The 18,824-nt window shown below is 45.0% G+C and overlaps 1 protein-coding gene across 2 annotated transcripts in view; it reads right to left on the bottom strand.

Moving 5' to 3' along the window:
- Positions 1-18,824, bottom strand: part of snapc4 (small nuclear RNA activating complex, polypeptide 4) — a 75,060-nt gene that overhangs the window by 42,643 nt on the left and 13,593 nt on the right. Inside the window, exons 6-9 of one of the 2 annotated variants that reach the window (XM_068012066.1) lie at positions 11,960-12,041; positions 8,435-8,539; positions 6,153-6,225; positions 5,386-5,550 (exon numbers count right to left, since the gene is read on the bottom strand). In XM_068012066.1, the coding sequence (XP_067868167.1) occupies positions 5,386-5,550; positions 6,153-6,225; positions 8,435-8,539; positions 11,960-12,041 (425 nt within the window). Of the gene's footprint in view, positions 1-5,385; positions 5,551-6,152; positions 6,226-8,395; positions 8,540-11,959; positions 12,042-18,824 lie in introns of those variants that run through there. The other variant, XM_068012067.1, reaches the window with a different exon arrangement.

Raw genomic sequence — 18,824 nt, 5'->3', positions numbered from 1 at the left:
CGGGCTGACACGCCGGTGCAGTACTGTGGGAGTGCAGGACTGCCGGCAGTCTTCTGGATGGGATGTTAAACTGAGGCCCCGTCTGCCTTAGTTGGATATAAAAGATCCCACTGCCACTATTGGGAGCAGAGCACAGACCTTCAGTGTCCAAAATCCCACTCTGCCCCCACTAAACACAGTTTTAATGGTCATTCACTAGTTGTTTATGTTGGATCTTGCTGCCTGCATAACTGCAACCACCCTTCAAAATAATTCCTTAAAGCACTCTGGGATGTTTTAAGAAGTTGTGAGAAGGCATTATGGAAATACAAGTCTTTCTTTCCATCCTTCCCTGGGTAACACAATTAAATAGCTTAAAAAAAATAAGAGGAAAGTTGTTTTTTTTTAAAAAAAAGACCTCAGGTGATAAAATGAGTACTACTAGTTTCTTTTTAAATTAGTGTAATTTAGATTGTGGTGGGTAGTGTTTGGAGTAGAACAAGGTCCCTGGTGTAATTAGTATGTTTTTTTTAAAAGGGAGTAACTAATTAATCTAAAAGTAAGTCATGGCAGGAGAGCTCGCACCCGTGATCTGCTCCTCCTGCGCTATGTGGGAAATCAGGGATGTTTCCAGTGTGTGCAGGAAGTGTATCCAGCTGCATCTACTGGCTATCTGCATTACAGAGCTGGAGCTGCGGGTGGATTCACTGAGGAGCATCCGTGATGTTGAGGACGTCGTGGATAGCACGTTTAGTGAGGTGGTCACGCCGCAGGTAATGGCTGCACAGGCAGAAAAGGGATGGGTGACCACCAGGTGGAGTAATAGGCACAGGCAAGTAGTGCAGGAGTCCCCTGTGGCCATCCCCCTCTCAAACAGATATACCGCTTTGGATACTGTTGGGGGGGGAAATGGCCTCCCAGGGGAAAGCAGCAACAGCCAAGTTCGTGGCAACACGGATGGCTCTGCTGCACAACAGGGAAGGAAAAAGAGTGGAAGAGCTACAGTGATAGGGGATTCTATCATAAGGGGTATAGATAGGTGTTTCTGTGGCCACAAACGTGACTCCAGAATGGTATGTTGCCTTTCTGGTGCTAGGGTCAAGGATGTCACGAGTGGCTGCAGGATATTCTGAAGGGGGAGGGTGAACAGTCAGAGGTTGTGATATACACTGGTACCAACGACATAGGTAAAAACAGGGATGAGGTCCTGCAACAAGAATTTAGGGAGCTAGGTAGATTAAAAAGCAGGACCTCTGGAATATTCCCGGTGCCACGTTCTAGTGAGTATAGGAATAGGAGGATAGAGCAGATGAATGCGTGGCTGAAGAGATGGTGCAGGATGGAGAGCTTTAGTTTCCTGGATCACTGGGTCCGTTTCTGGCAAAGGTGGGACCTGGACAAGTTGGATGGGTTGCACCTGAACCGGAATGGGACCAACATCCTTGCTGGGAGGTTTGCTAGTGCTTTGGGGGGGCGGGGGGTTTAAAACTAATTTGGCAGGGAAAAATGCAAGGCTAGATTGCATTTATTTTAATACAAGGAGTCTTACCACTCTAGTAAGGCAGATGAATTGAGGGCATTGATTAGCACATGGCATTATGATATTATTGCTATCACAGACACATGGCTGAGGGAGGGGCAGGACTGGCAGCACAATATTCCAGGGTATAGAATCTTCAGGCGTGACAGGGGAGGGGGTAAAAGAGGAGGTGGCATTGCACTATTGATCAAGGAGTCAATTACTGCAGTAAAGAGGGATGATATCTTAGAAGGTTCCTCAAATGAGGCCGTATGGGTAGAACTTAAAAACAAAAAGGGGGTCATCACTTGGCTGGAAGTGTACTACAGGCCTCCAAACAGTAAGGGAGAGATAGAGGAACAGATATGTAGGCAAATCTCAGAGAGGTGTAAAAATAATAGGGTAATAATAGTAGGGGATTTCAACTTCCCCAATATCAACTAGGATAGTCTTAGTGTAAAAGGTTTAAAGGGGGTGGAATTCTTAAAACAGGAGAGCTTTTTGAGCCAGTGCATAGAAAGTCCTACAAGAGAAGGGGCAGTACTGGACCGAATCCTAGGGAATGAAGCTGGACAAGTGGTAGATGTGTCAGTGGGGCAGCATTTTGGGGATAGTGACCATAACTCTAAGATTTAAAGTAGTTATAGAAAAGGACAAAGACGGGCCGGAAATGAAGCGACTGAATTGGGGGAAGGCAGATTTCAATATGATAAAGCAGAATCTGGCCAAAGTGGACTGGGAGCAGCTACTTGTCGGAAAGTCTACATCAGATCAGTGAGAATCATTCACAGAGGAAATAGTGAGGGTTCAGAGCCAACATGTACCCGTTTAAGGTGAAGGGTAGGACCAACAAGTCCAGGGAACCCTGGATGTCAAGGGATTGGATCAGGAAAGAAAAGGAGGCTTATGGCAGATTCAGAGTGCTGAAAACAGCGGAGGCACTAGAGGAGTATAGAAAGTGTGGGGGGGGGGGGGGGGGGGCGGGTACTAAAAAAGTAATTAGGAGAGCGAAGAGGGGACATGACAAACAAGATAAAGGAAAATCCTAAGGTGTTTTATAAGTATATTAAGAGCAAGAGGATAAACAGGGAAAGGGTGGGGCTCATTAGGGACCAAAGTGGCAATCGATGTGTGGAGCCGGAGGACATAGGTGAGGTTTTAAATGGTTACTTTTCATCTGTGTTCACTATGGAGAAGGACGATGTAGGTTTAGAGATCAGGGAGGGGGATTGTGATATACTTGAACATATTAGCATTGAAAGGGAGGAGGTATTAGCTGTTTTAGCAGGCTTAAAAGTGGATAAATCCCCAGGCCCAGATGAGATGTATCCCAGGCTGTTATGTGAGGCAAGGGAGGAAATAGCAGGGGCTCTGACACAAATTTTCAAATCCTTTCTGGCCACAGGTGAGGTACCAGAGGACTGGAGGACAGCGAATGTGGTGCCATTATTCAAGAAGGGTAGCAGTGATAAACCAGGTAATTACAGGCTGGTGAGTCGAACGTCAGTGGTTGGGAAAATATTGGAAAAAATACCGAGGGACAGGATTAATCTCCAATTGGAGAGGCAGGGATTAATCAGGGATAGTTAGCATGTCTTTGTCAGGGGGAGATCGAGTCTAACTAACTTGATTGAATTTTGAGGCGGTGACTCGATGTGTAGATGAGGGTAAAGCAGTTGATGTAGTCTACATGGACTTCAGTAAGGCTTTTGATAAGGTCCCGCATGGGAGATTGGTTAAGAAGGTAATAGCCCATGGCATCCAGGGTAATTTGGCAAACTGGATCCAAAATTGGCTTAGAGGCAGGAGGCAGAGGGTGAAGGACGAGGGCTGTTTTTGCGAGTGGAAGCCTGTGACCAGTGGTGTACCGCAGGGATCGGTGCTGGGATCCTTGCTGTTTGTCGTGTACATTAATGATTTGGACATGAATATAGGACGTATGTTAAGTAAGTTCGCAGATGATACGAAAATTGGTGGTGTCGTAAATAGTGAGGAGGAAATCCTTAGATTACAGGATGATATAGATGGGCTGGTAAGATGGGCAGAGCAGTGGCAAATGGAATTTAACCCTGAGAAGTGTGAGGTGATGCATTTTGGGAGGTCTAACGAGTCAAGGGAATAAACAACGGATGGTAGGACCCTAGGAAGTACAGAAGGTCAGAGGGATCTTGGTGTTCTTGTCCATAGATCACTGAAGGCAGAAGCACAGATAGATAAGGTGGTTAGGAAGACATATGGGATACTTGCCTTTATCAGACGAGGCATAGAATATAAGAGCAGGGAGGTTATGATGGAGCTGTATAAAACACTAGTTAGGCCACAGCTGGAATACTGTGTACAGTTCTGGGCACCACACTATAGGAAGGATGTGATTGCACTGGAGAGGGTGCAGAGGAGATTCACCAGGATGTTGCCTGGGCTGAAGCATTTCATCTATGAAGAGAGACTGGATAGGCTAGGGTTTTTTTTGTTTTACTTAGAGCAGAGAAGGCTGTGGGGGGGGGTGGAGATGATTGAGGTATACAAAATTATGAGGGGCATTGATAGGTTAGATAGGAAGAAACATTTTCCCTTAGTGAAGGTGTCAAAAACCAGGCGGCATAGATTTAAGGTAAGGAGCAGGAGGTTTAGAGGGGATTTGAGGAAAACAATTTTCACCCAGAGGGTGGTTGGAATCTGGAACGCACTGCCTGAAGAGGCGGTAGAGGCAGGGACCCTTACAACATTTAAGTATTTAGATGAGCACTTGAAACGTCATAGCATACAAGGTTATGGGCCAAGTGCTGGAAAATGGGATTAGAATAGTTAGATGCTTGATGGCCGGCATGCACAGGATGGGCCGAAAGGCCTGTTTCTGTGCGTACAACTCTAACATTCTATTCCAGCTGAGAGGGTGATCTTTAAATGGCTGCTTGATGTATAGACAGTCCTTCTCCCTTTCATTCGAAGGTTCAGAACCCATTGCAATTCCCAGGCAATTTCAGACGACCCAGTATTCAAACCCATACATTTATATCCTGGATCAATGGGTCTGACCCTGGGCAAGACATAGGGATTGCCAGAGCGTCAGAAGCTCAGGGTAAATTTTATGCATCCACTGGAGCCAGTGGGAAATCACAGCAGGTACACTGGTCAGCCGGCCTTAGGGTCAAAGTCCAGTCTGCTCATTGTTGCACTCCATTACGTAAAGCCCTGCCAGTGAGTGTAGTAGGACCAGATAGATCTTCATACTTAGGCAGACGAGTGAAGGAAGGTACGGACACACACAGTGCCAATGAAAATTCAAATACTGATGAAATATGAAACAATTTGCAAAGTGGGAATACACTAATTCTATTAAATGAAGTGTGAAATTAATCCATTTGACAACAGAAAGAGAGTTAAGAGCTATCCACAGTTACAGAACACTTCACCTCCAGAATGACAAGCTTAATAAAAAACCACAAACAAATCGAAGACCAAACTACTCTCCCACTGCAGCCAACATCTTCCATTCACTCCGACCAGATAGGATAGCCCCAGGTTTGAACCCTGACCTGGGGCAAGTTGACCAATTCACCTGGTGTGACAGCAGGCATGCTACACTTGACCTCAGTGACTCTGTGCTAGAGGTATTAAGGGCTTTGGAAACAAGGTGGGTGGATAGAGTCAAGATACAGATCAACCATGATCTAACTGAATGGCCAACTCCTGTTCCTAAAATCCACCAGAATTCAACGGTGGCAACTGCTGCGCATCGCCTCCTGGGGAACAGGATGAGGCTCGGTTGCGAGGCCTCCTGCTTTTGAATTGCCCCAACAATGCAGTCAGTAGACTCGCACATGGAGAAGTGACCATTTGTCTGGTGTGGGACACTGACCCGGCAGGAGAGAAAATCACCTCTGTACCTGCAGCTTGCTTGCAATCCACTCCCAGTCCACACAGCCGTTCTGCTCTGCAAACTCAATCAGCTTCTCCATCTCTTCATTGCTCCACTGTGCTTTGCTGATACTCGGGTGCTCAGAGTTCTGCCAGAGGTTTTTAATATCTTCAGCCTTGCGACTCCCATCAAACTGCAAGTACAAACAAGCATTCCGTCACCATCATATAAAAGATCAGTGCTGCACACGAGGGGCCAGACTATGTTTTGGGGGGGGAGGGGCAAGTATGCTGGAGGGGTGGACAGATTTTAAAACTATATATTTGATGCTTCTCAATGAGACTTTAAAAGCATCGAGAGCTTCCTCCCATGCACCATTAAGAAGAGTAAGTAGGCAAGTGGATTCCCATTTTGTCTCAGACCAGAAGGTGCCAGCTTCAATCCCTGGTCTGGACCAAGTTGATTTCAGCACAATTGGCCTAAAGAAGAAGGAAAAATAGCCAGGGTACCCCTCCCTTAAGGGATGCCCAGTGCCCCCTACTTGATCAGCAATTGTGTGGGCATCAAAGACAGGATTGAGTGCTTAACTAACTCCTAAAATGAAAGTACCCAGTCAGCACTTGCTGTCCAGTCTGAAGACTGAACGGTACCAAGGGTTGCCAGTACCTGTGAAACTTCTCTAGCTAACATGACATTCAGTAGAGGTCCGGAGAATGGGGAGGTACAGAGGAGGGAGGAAAATAATGGGGAAAGGAGAAACTCTAAACCAAACAGATTAATCCTAAACATACTTACGTCAATATTGGCAATCTTTATCCAGTCATGATCATCAAACCTATTTCCCAACAACTGGCGCTGCGTCATCTGGCTATAAGAAAGTTAAGGAGTAACACTCTTTTATACAAGAAACACTCACACTCAGCCAGCTGCAAGTATTCATTGTCACTTTCATGTTTCAAATCTGTGAAACATTTAGCTCACTAGTTGTTGATAACTGTACACTCAGCAAGTTTAATTAAATACAATAGCAGAAAGAGAGCAAAAAAGGAGGCCTTGTTTAACTTACTGAAGCCAAAATATCTGGTAGTTCTTCAAAACACAGCACAGAATAATGAGCCTACCGCATCATAATTCAGCTAAAGTACAGTTCTTCATTTTCAGCAGATAGCTCCACTGTGGTACCAGCCAGTATGGCAATATACTTATACACAGGAGGGAAATTTCTCATGCTGCTTGGCAGTTGCTGCCAAGTTTAAAGCATGTGTCGGAGGACCCCCTGACGCAGGCTTTACCAACACACTCACCTCGTGGGTTTGAACCCTGCATGTCCTAATTTGGTCACTGGGTGGTCTGTGCTCAGACTCAAACCTCATTACCCCACCTGTGGGTAACATGCGTCGTGATCCCAAAGCAGCCACTATGACTAAAGCTGGCTGCTGAACATAGTGAAGGCAGGTCCTGAAACCCCATGACCCGAAGCTGACACCCCTTTTGTTTGTTTTTAAATTCGTACACAAATGGTACATTCACTATGAGAATACAACAGTCATTTAAAGCTTTTTGCATAATTATGTATCTTACATCTGCACACAAATTCAAAGTTTCCATTATTAATCCCTATGCCACAACTGCCTTTGTAACCAGAAGAACAGAAGGAGACCATTCAACCCCTCAAGCCTGTTTGGTCTTCCTAGCAGATCAAGGCTGATCTGTAATTGAACTCCATCTACCAGACATTGCTGCATTTCTCCAGGCAGCCTCCTCAACCAACAAAAACCTACCCTTCTCACACTTAATAACTGACCCCCAGCATCCACAGCCTTGCATTTCCACTGGCAGGAAACTGATGTTACAGATTAACTCAGATAAATTATATGTGTGGAAGCAGATGGGAACTTACCTGAGGCACTCAGAAGCATTAAACATGAATACACATGTAACACTGCTCTCCGAATGTCAATTAAAAAGGCACACTCTAGAACATCGTCTCCCACCTCTGATAAATCAAATACTGTGCTGCTCCTCACTGGGAGGATTCAGTCCCATTCCACTCAAAAAGCTGCACCAGATTCCCTCATAAATGAAGGCAAAAAGTGACAAAGCCCAGCTTGTTCTCTGTGGCACCCTCCACTGACCGATTTAAAATGACACTGGTGCTCAGTATAAAGCACAGCACTTAAAGATAGATAGTAGAGCAAGAAAATAAATGTTCATTTTTTTTAATCTTGAAGAACACACAAGGAAACATGTTTCAAAATGAACTGCACAAACAGAAATTAACATCTTCCGGAAGGGAGAAGGGAATATACAGAGCTTGGCATTCTGCCATCAGCTGCCTGGTCGAGTGACTCAGGTGGATGTTACAGATCCCAGGGCACTATTGAAGAGCAGGGAGTTCTCCCAGGTTCCTGGGCAACACACTGCCTCCAACCAATACCAGCACTGATCATTCGTCTTGCAGAGGTGTTCAAAAAATAGCACCTTTACCTTTCAGAAGTCGTTCGTTTCTATGAAAAGTAACATGCCTAATGCTAGAAATCTGAAACTAAGGAACAGAAAATGCTGGGAAAGTACAGAAAGCTGATAAATAGATCGGAAAGTGGGACCAACACCTTAGCCTCATGCCTTAAATCAGATGTCGATGGGCCTGTTGGTTATTTCAGCTGAAGAGAATGAACGCGCATATAACGCACTTCTCCTCACAAACACAAGTACAGTGACAGTGAATGAGAATCTCTCTTATAGATCGACAAAAGCAATGCCCTACAAATAGGACAATATAAAAATTGACTGTCCAGATCGGTGGTGTAGGTAGAAACCCTCAACTAATTAAAAAAGATACCGGGACCTGCACCTGAAGTGCTGTAACCTGCAAGACCAGGTGCTGGAAGGTGGGATTGGAATGGGTGGCTAGTTTTTTCAGCTGGCGCAGACACGATGGGCTGAATGGCCTCTTTCTGTGCCGTAACTTTGCTATGGTTCTAAAATGAAGATTGTGGATCGGTTGATGAGGAGACAAATTATGCTCAATTAGATACTCTTCTAAAAAATGCCTCTTGGCAGGAAGGTTATCTCACTTGATCTTGTCCATTTCTCCCTCAGTTTCACCAATCTGCTTCATCAAGACTTCTTTCTCAGTTTCCTTGCGGGACAGTTCCATCTTCTTGTTGAGGTATTCAAGCCTAGAAACGTAAGGGGAAAATTACAGAGTTTAAATCATACAAACATACAAATTAGGAGTAGGGGTAGGCCACCCGGCCCTTCGAGCCTGCTCCACCATTCAATATGTTCATGGCTGAACTGATTACTCCACATTTCCACCTACCCCCGATAACCTTTCACCCCCTTGCTTATCAAGAATCTATCTACCTCTGCCTTAAAAATATTCAAAGACTCTGCTTCCACTGCCTTTTCAGGAACAGAATTCCAAAGACTCACAACTCTCAGAGAAAAAAATTTCTCCTCATCTCTGTCTTAAATGGGAGACCCCTTATTTTTAAACAGTGACCCCTAGTTCTAGATTCTCTCACAAGGGGAAACATCCTTTCCACATCCACCCTGTCAAGACCCCTCAGGATCATATATGTTTCAATTAAGTCACCTCTTATTCTTCTAAATTCCAGCAGATACAAGCCGAGCCAGTCCAATCCTTCCTCGTAAGACAGCCCGCCCATTCCAGGTATTAGTCTAGTAAATCTTCTCTGTACTGCCTCCAACACGTTTACATCCTTCCTTAAATAAGGAGACCAGTACTGTACACAGTACTCCAGATGTGGTCTCACCAATGCCATGTGTAGCTGAAGCATAACCTCCCTACTTTTGTATTCAATTCCCCTCGCGATAAACGATAACATTCTATTAGCTTTCCTAATTACGTGCTGTACCTGCATACTAATCTTTTGTGATTCATGCACTAGGACACCCAGATCCCTCTGCATCTCAGAGCTCTGCAATCTCTCACCATTTAGATAATATGCTTCTTTTTTAATTCTTCCTGCCAAAGTGGACAATTTCCCACTTTCCCACATTATACTCCATTTGTCAGATCTTTGCCCACTCATTTAACCTATCTATGTCCCTTTGTAGACCCCCTATGTCCTCTTCAAAGTTACTTTCCTACCTATCTTTGTGTCATCAGCAAATTTAGCAACCATACCTTCCGTCCCTTCATCTAAGTCATTTATATAAATTGTAAAAAGTTGAGACCCCAGCACAGATCCCTGCGGCACACCACACGTTACATCTTGCCAACCAGAAAATGGCCCATTTATGCCTACTCTCTGTTTCCTGTTAGCTAGCCAATCTTCTATCCATTCCAATTTAAGTTGCCCCCTACACCATGAGCTTTTATTTTCTGCAATACCCTTTGATGTGGCACCTTATCAAATGCCTTTTGGAAATCTTAGTGCAATACATTCACCGGTTCCCCTTTATCCACAGCACATGTAACTCCCTCAAAGAACTCCAATAAATTGGGTAATCCTGGCCGATGCTCAGATCAGCCTGGGCTTCAGCTGTTGACTGACCCGCGACCCCCACTGGCGACTAAACAAATGTCAAGTGAGGATCAGAATCAGGCTCAAGACTCAACTGCGATGCCTCAAAGGGTTCAATGGCCCACTAACACTTACATCTGGGCTTGGGTGAGGTGCTGTGATCCCAACCCAGCAATGAAGCAGCATCTTCCAGGGGTGGGGGGCTGGCAATGGGAAATTAATGGGGCGAGAAAAAGTGTAATACGAAACTTATGAAAACAGTGGACTAGAAAAGACCAGCAGGTCCATCAGGCCTGTTCCACATTCACAATGGCTGGGACAGCCCTACCAGACACTCTTTCCGCCCTCCACCCTAAATACAGGCCAGACTAAAAGCCCTGGAAAAATACAGGCCATAAAGGAAGGGGGCAGAAAAAAAAAATCTGAAAAATTCCTTTCCAATCCCCTCAGGCAAAACAAAACCAGTCCAGGAGATCACATGGACTACTTGTTCTGTACAGACATTTGTCTTCTTTATGATGGAATAGAGGCCTGCTCAGGTCGCGAAAAAGGAATCTGACCCAAACCCAACCGAACTACAGTGGATCTGAGCCCGACCCAGCCCGAGCCTGACCCGACCTGAACAAAACCCGCCCTGACTCGACCCGACCATCCGTTTACTTACCTTCCTGACACCGAAGCTGCAGTGCATGCGTGATGACGTCATAGTGACGTTACTCGCTCACTGCGCAGACTCAGTTTCGTCCTAGACTCCCAGCTCAGGTAAGTTTTTTTAATTTCAATACTTGCCAGCAAAGCACTTACCATGTGTGTCCGGCCCAACCCGACCTGGACTCAGCCCGACCCAAGCCCAAAAGCCGTACCCAGAAGATGGGCCTGGCCCGACCTGAACCTGACACATGTCGTCGGGTCCCGTCGGGTTCGGGTCGGGTAGCAGGCCTCTATGATGGAATCTCTTCCCCAGTCAGGAACTGGTCCAGCTCCCTATGGAAGGCAGAGTGTCGGCACCCATTGCACCAGCTGCAACACATTCCCGAGACTCGCTACTCTTCAGGAACAGAGGAACTGCCCAACATCTAGTGCATTCCTACTCCTGAGGAGCTTAAATGCATGTCTCCTGGTCCTCCCCAATCTGTCCAACTGAAATACTCTAGCCGTGGGTGTGCAGCTCAGCCCCTTCATTATTTTAGATCCCACTCCAAGTCTAGGCTGTTTTACAGTAAACAGACAAAGCTCTTCATGCCTGAGTAACTAAGGTTTGTTAAAATGGGAATCATTCCTGTGGCTGTCCCCCAAACCTTTACCAAGGGCATTGTACCAGTCAACTTAGGGGACATCAACAATAGCAACTTGTATTTATATAGCACCTTCAATGTAGTAAAACATCCCGAGGCACTTCAAGGACCTTAATGAAACAGAGATAGGGAGGGGCGAGGCCATGGAGGGACTTGAAAACGAGGATGAGAATTTTAAAGTTGAGGAGATGCCAGACCGGGTGTCAATGTAGGTTAGTGAGCACAGATGGTAAGGAGTGAACAGGACTGGGTGCAGGTTAGGATACAGGGCAGCAGAGTTTTGAAGGACGTCAGGTTTACAAAGGGTGGATGGTGAGAGGCTGGCCAGGAGATACCTGCCAGTCACTGTACGAGTTAACATGAGTAAAGGGAGAGCATCAAGTAACTGGTCAGGAGAGGGAGGGAGTGAGAGGATAGGTATAACTTTGCATTGAGACACTGGTGAAAACAGTACATAACCGCACACATCTCCACATTCTCTCACAAACCAGGTGAGCACAGGACCTCAGATTACACCTGTGCTTTACTGACTAACAGATCATCATGAACATATGAATTAGGAGCAGGAATAGGTCACTTAGCCCCTCAAACCTGCTCTACTATTCAATAAGACCATGGCTGATCTGATTGTAACCTCAATTCCACATTCCCGCCTACCCTCGGTAACCTTTCACCCCCTTGCTTATCAAGAATCTATCTATCTCTGCCTTAAAAATATTCCAAGACTCTGCTTCCACCACCTTTTGAGGAAGGGAGTTCCAAAGACTCATGATCCTCATCTCCGCACATGGTAAATAAAAGGGGGGTTTACCTCAAGAGTTTGGGCTGCAGCAGCCGCTGTGTTGCGTCACTTGCAATAGAGAGCTTTAGTTTTTCTTTGTCTTTCTGCTTCCCTGTGAAAAGGCAAATATCAGACATCTCATCCATAAGGTAACACTGTCTTTTATGACTTACCATTGCGTCCTTTGAACCCCAGGTCTGCCTGGAGCTCCATCAGTGATACGCCTGTACCCCTCTTCTCCTTCAGCAGTCACTGGGAGACACAATGAACTGATTAAACCAGACATCCCCACGCAATCTGTCCCCCACCCCCAGGGAGACAGACATTGCAGCCATCGCCCATGGCTCGAGCAAAGGACAGCGCGGAGGAGACCATGCCTGCAGCTTTCCACTTCTGATCCATCAGACACTCAAGAATCACTATCCTACCCCTTCCAGAACAAGGAGAGTGCTCTGTCAACTCGTTAAAATAAAAAGCCGCGACCCGTAAAAGCGACCATGAAGCTGTTGATTTGTCGCAAAAACCCAGGTGGCTCACTAATATCCCTTGAGGGCAGGAAATCTGCCGTCTTTACTTGGTCTGGGCCTATATGTGACTTCAGCCCCACACCAATATGCCCGACTCTGATGTGTCCCAGCAAATTACTCAGTGGCAAACAGAAGGCTCACCACCTTCTCAGGGCGACTAGGGATGGCAATAAGTGCCGGCTGTGCCAGTGATGCCCATAGAGAATTTTTTTTTTTTTAAAAAGCATTTAATTTACTAACCTGTGTCAGTTGTTTGTTGGAATACATTCACACTGAAACATCCTAACCAGCTACATATAGTGAGATGCAAAGGCGTGCGTGGGCCACCACATCTGGGAGCGGGGCCAGTAACAGAGGCTTCTCCCACCAGATACCAGCTAAGTTAGCATGGACCTGACACTTTCCTGGTGCCTGTTCAGTGCCACAGTGAGATAAGCAATAGGACACTAGAGGGGGAATTAGAGTAACTTGGCAGGATGTAGGCTGGTTCCCTGATAAGGAAGGAACTGTGCAGCAGCTCAGGAGAGGGAAAATAAACCTGTCGCAATTGTCCAATAGGTTTGAGGTTATTTCTACTTTGTGGATGAGCGAGGGCAGCAGGGTGGACGAGCAAACTGACCATGGCACCATGGTACAGGAAGCCATTCAAGCAGGAGGGGTAAATAGGAATGTAGTCGTTTTCTATGGGCATATAAATAGTAAAACGGTGGCAAAAGGAGGAGTGGGGCTGATTAGGGCCCAAAAAGGGGATTTACACAGGGAGGCAGAGGGCATAGCTGAGGTATTAAATGAATACTTTGCATCTGTCTTTACCAAGGATGAAGATGCAACCCAGGCAATGTTGAAAGTGGAGATAAGTCAGACACTAAAGGGGTTTAAAATTGATAAAGAGGAAGTATTAGATAGGCTGCCTGTAACTAAAGTGGATAAAACACCAGGACCAGATGAGATGTATCCAAGGATACTGAGGGAAGTGAGGGTGGAAATCGCAGAGACACTGGCCATAATTTTCCAGTCTTCCTTAGACTTGGGGGTGGTGCCAGAGGACTGGAGAATTGTGAACGTTACACCCTTGTTCAAAAAAGGGTGTAAAGATAAGCTCAGCAACTACAGGCTAGTCAGTTTAACTTCGGCGGTGGAGAAACTTCTAGAAAAGATAATTCGGGACAAAATTAATAGTCACTTGGACAAATGCGAGTTAATTAAGGAAAGTCAGCATGGATTTCTTACGGGAAAATCACGTTTAACTAACTTGCTGGTGTTTTTTGAGGAGGTAACAGAGAGGGTTGATGAGGGCAATGCTGTTGATGTGGTGTACATGGTCTTTCAAAAGACATTTGATGCAATGACACACAACAGACTTGTGAGCAAACTTGTAGCTCATGGAATAAAAGGGATGGTAGCAACATGGATACGAAATTGGCTGAGTGATAGGAAACAAAGAGTAGTGGTTAATAGATGTTTTTCGGGCTGGAGGAAGATTTGTAGTGGAGTTCCCCAGGGATCAGTGCTGGGACCCTTGCTTTTCCTGAAATATATTAATGACCTAAACCTTGGTGTACAGGGCACAATTTCAAAGTTTGCAGATGATATGAAACTTGGAAGCATTGTGAACTGTGAGGAGGATAGTGTAGAACTTGAAAAGGACATAGACAAGTTGGTGGAATGGGCAGACTGGTGGCAGATGAAGTTCAATGCAGAGAAATGTGAAGTGATTCATTTTGATAGGAAGAACATGGAGAGACAATATAAAATAAAGGGTACAATTCTAAAGGGGGTACATGTGGCAGAGGGACCTGGGTGTATATGTGTATAAGTCATTGAAGGTGGCAGGACCGGTTGAGAGAGCAGTTAATAAGGCATACAATGTCCTGGGCTTTATTAATAGGGGCATAGAGTACAAGAGCAAGGAGGTTATGTTCAGCTTGTATAAGACACTAGTTCGGCCTCAGCGGGAGTATTGCGTCCATACCTGGGTGCCGCACTTGAGGAAAGACGTGAGAGCTTTGGAGAGAGTACAGAAAAGATTCACGAGAATGGTTCCGGGGATGAGGAATTTCAGTTATGAAGATAGATTGGAGAAGTTAGGACTGTTTTCCTTGGAGAAGAGAAGGCTGAGAGGTGATTTGATAGAGGTATTCAAAATCACGAGTGGTCTAAACAGAGTAGATCGAGAGAAACTGTTCTCACTCGAGAAAGGATCGAGAACAAGGAGGCACCAATTTAAAGTATTTGGAAAAGAAGCAAAAGTGACATGAGGAAAAACTTTTTCACGCAGCAAATGGTTAAGGTCTGGAATGCACTACCTGAGAACATGGTGAAGGCAGGTTCAATTGAAACATTCAAAAGGGAATTAGACTGTTATATGAAAAGGAAGAATGTGCAGGGTTATGGGGAGAAGGCGGGGGAATGGAACCGAGGGAATTGTTTTTTCAGAGAGCCAGTGCGGATACGATGGGCCGAATGGCCTCCTCCTGCACTAACGATTCTGTGGTAGTAGAGAGCCGTATAGTGAGGGGAATAGACACCGTTCTCTGCAGCCAAGAACGAGAGTCCAGAAGGCTGTGTTGCCTGCCCGGTGCTAGGGTTCAGGACATCTGCTCAGGGCTGGAGAAGAACTTGCAGTGGGAGAGGTAGGATCCAGTCATCGTGGTCCACGTGGGTACCAATGACATAGGTTGGACTAGGAAAGAGATTCTGCATAGAGAGTATGAGCAGCTAGGAGACAAATTAAAAAGCAGAACCTCAAAAGGTAATAATCTCTGGATTATTCACCTGAGCCACAAGCAAATTGGAGTAGGGTAAATAAGATTACAGAGTTAAATGCATGGCTCAAAGATTGGTGTGGTAGAAATGGGTTTCGAATCATGGGGCACTGGCACCAGTACTGGGGAAAGTGAGAGCTTTACTGTTGGAACGGTCTTCACCTGAACCATGCTGGGATCATTGTTCTGGCAAGTCGTATAACTAGGGTGGTAGAGAGGGGCTTTAAGTTAAATAGTGGAGACAAGATGTGATAATTTACAGAGAGAGAAGGCAAGAGAGCAAGGTAACAATAAGGGAATTGATAATCGGAGTGTGGCAGGCAGGGAAGATTGGGGGAGGCAAAACTGGTAACAGGAAGTAGAAAAGTAGTAAGTGAAATTAGAAGACATACGAAGCAAAGACAAGCATCAAATAGGATCAAAATGCAGAATAATGTTAAAAAGACAAAATTAAGGGCACTCTATCTGAATGCACACAGCACTCGCAACAAGGTAGATGATTTGAAGTCACAAACGGAGGTAAATGGATATGATTTATTTGCCATTACAGAGATGTGGTTACAGGGTGACCAAGACTGGGAACTGAATATTCAAGCATATTTTTCATTTAGGAAGGATCGGCAAAAAGGAAGAGGTTGGATAGCATTCTTAATAAAGGGATGAGATCAGTACATTTGTGAGAAATATTAGACTGAAGGATCAAGACGTAGAATCAGCTTGGGTGGAACTAAGAAACAGCAAGGGGCAGCACACATTGGTGGGAATTGTTTATAGGCCACCAAACAGTAGTGGTAGTGTTGGGCACGGTATATATTAGGAAATTAGAGGTGCATGTAACATGGGTAATACAGTAATAATGGGCTACTCCAATTTACATTTAGACTGGGTAAACCTAATCAGTACTAATGCTGTGGAGGATGAATTCCTGAGTGTGTATGACATGGGTTCCTGGAGCAGTACATTTTTTTTTTTAATATATTCATTTTCGTGGGATATGGGCGTCGCCGGCGATATCAGCATTTGTTGTCCATCCCTAGTTGCCCTTGAAAAGGTGGTGGCAAGCTGTCCTCTTGACCCGCTGCTGTCCTTTGTGTACTGGTTGTACAACTGAGTGACTTGCTAGGCCACTTCAGAGGGCAGTTAAGGGTCAACCACATTGCTGGAGGTCTAGAGTCACATATAGGCCAGACCAGGTAAGGACAGCAGATTTCCCTTCCTAAAAGGACATTAGTGAACCAGTTGGGTTTTAACAACAATCGATGGCAGTTTCATGGTCACCATTGCCGAGACTAGCTTTCAATTCCAGATTTTTATTAATTAATTGAATTTAAATTCCACCAGCTGCCATGGTGGGATTTAAACCTGTGTGTCGAGTATTAGCTTGGGTCTCTAGATTACTAGTCCAGTGACATTACCACATCACCACCATCTCCCCGATAAGTTGAAGAACCAACCAGGGATCGAGCTATTTTAGATTCAGATTATGCAATGAGAAAGGGCTAAGTAATAAACTTGCTGTAAAGGAGCCTTTGGGAAATAGTGACCGTAATATGATAAAATTTTACATTAAGTTTTAAAGTGATAGAGTTCATTCTGAAACTAGGGTTTTAAATCTGAACAAAGGAAACTATGAAGGTATGAGGGGCAAGTTGGCTTTGGTGGATTGGGAAAACACACAAAGATTTGACAGTAGACAGGCAATGGCTAGTATTTAAAGAAGTATTACATGGTCTACAACAAATATACATTCCTCGAAGACACAAAAACACAACAGGAAAGATGAATCGGGCAGCACAGCGGCGCAGTGGTTAGCACCGCAGCCTCACAACTCCAGGGACCCGGGTTCGATTCTGGGTACTGCCTGTGCGGAGTTTGCAAGTTCTCCCTGTGTCTGCGTGGGTTTTCGCCGGGTGCTCCGGTTTCCTCCCACATCCAAAAGATTTGCAGGTGATAGGTAAATTGGCCGTTGTAAATTGCCCCTAGTGTAGGGAGGTGATAGGGAATATGGGATTACTGTAGGGTTAGTATAAATGGGTGGCTGTTGGTCGGCACAGACTCGGTGGGCCGAAGGGCCTGTTTCAGTGCTGTATCTCTAAATAAAAAATAAATAAAATCAACAGTGGCTAACAAAATAAGTTAAAGATTGCATTTGATCAAAGGCTTATGAAAGGTTGTCAGAAAAAGTGGTAAACCCAAGGACTGGGAGCAATTTAGAATCCAGCAAAGGAGGATCAAGAAACTAATAAAGGGATAAGAGAACATGAATGCAAGCTAGCAAGAAACAAAGGCGGACTGTAAAAGCTTCTTTAGGTATGTGAAAAGGAAAAGATCAGCAAGGACAAATGTGGGTCCATTACAGGCGGAGACAGGAGAATTTATAATGGAGAAACTAAACAATTATTTTGTCTCTGTCTTCACGGGAGAAGATACAGAAAATCTCCCAGAAATACTAGGGAACCAAAGGACCTGTGAAAATGAGGAACTGAAAGAAATTATTAATAAACAGGTAGTACTCGAAAAATTAACTGGATTGTAGGTTGATAAATCCCCTGAACCAGATGAACAACATCCCAGAGTGTTGAGGAGGTGGCTATAGATATAGTGGCTGCATTGGTGGGTATCTTTCAAAATTCTGTAGATTCTAGAAAAGTCCCTGCAGATTGCAAAGTAGCAAATGTAACCCCACTATTTAAGAAGGGGGGGGGGGAGAGAAGGGGGAGGGCAAGAGAGCCTGAGGGAGGGTGAGAGAGCCAGAGAGAAAGCCAGAGAAAACAGGGAACTACAGACCTGTTTGCCATTAGTAGTAGGGAAAATGTTAGAATCTATTATGAAGGATGTGATAACTAGACACAGGAAATAAGTCAGAGTCAACACAGATTTGTGAAAGGGAACTCATGTTTGACACTGATGTTACTTGCAGCATAGACAAAGGAGAACCAGTGGATGTGGTGCATTTGGATCTTCAGAAGGCTTTTGATAAGGTCCCAAACAGGAGGTTAGTAAACAAAATTACAGCATATGGGTTGGGGGTAATATCCTTCGATGGATTGCGAATTGGTTAACAGACAGAAAGCAGAGAATAGGAATAAACGGGTCATTCCCAGAATGACAGGCTGTTACTAGTGGGGTACCGCAAGGATTAGCGCTGGGGCCACAGCTGTTCACAATCTATATATATGATTTGGATGTGGGGACCAAATGTAATATTTCCAAATTTGCTGATGAAACATAACTAGGTGGGAATGTAAGTCATGAGGAGGATGCGAGGAGGCTTCAAGGAGACCTGGACAGGCTAACTGAATGATTTTTAGATTTTTTAGATTTAGAGATACAGCACTGAAACAGGCCCTTCGGCCCACCGAGTCTGTGCCGAACATTAACCACCCATTTATACTAATCCTACACTAATCCCATATTCCTATCACATCCTCATCTGTCCCTATATTTCCCTACCACCTACCTATACTAGGGGTAATTGCTAATGGCCAATTTACCTATCAACCTGCAAGTCTTTTGGCTGTGGGAGGAAACCGGAGCACCCGGAGGAAACCCACGCAGACACAGGCAGAACTTGCAAACTCCACACAGGCAGTACCCAGAATT

The sequence above is a fragment of the Heterodontus francisci genome, chromosome 32, assembly GCF_036365525.1.
Source record: "Heterodontus francisci isolate sHetFra1 chromosome 32, sHetFra1.hap1, whole genome shotgun sequence".
Taxonomy (NCBI): Eukaryota; Metazoa; Chordata; class Chondrichthyes; order Heterodontiformes; family Heterodontidae; genus Heterodontus; species Heterodontus francisci.
This window is presented reverse-complemented; position numbering and strand designations above follow the sequence as displayed.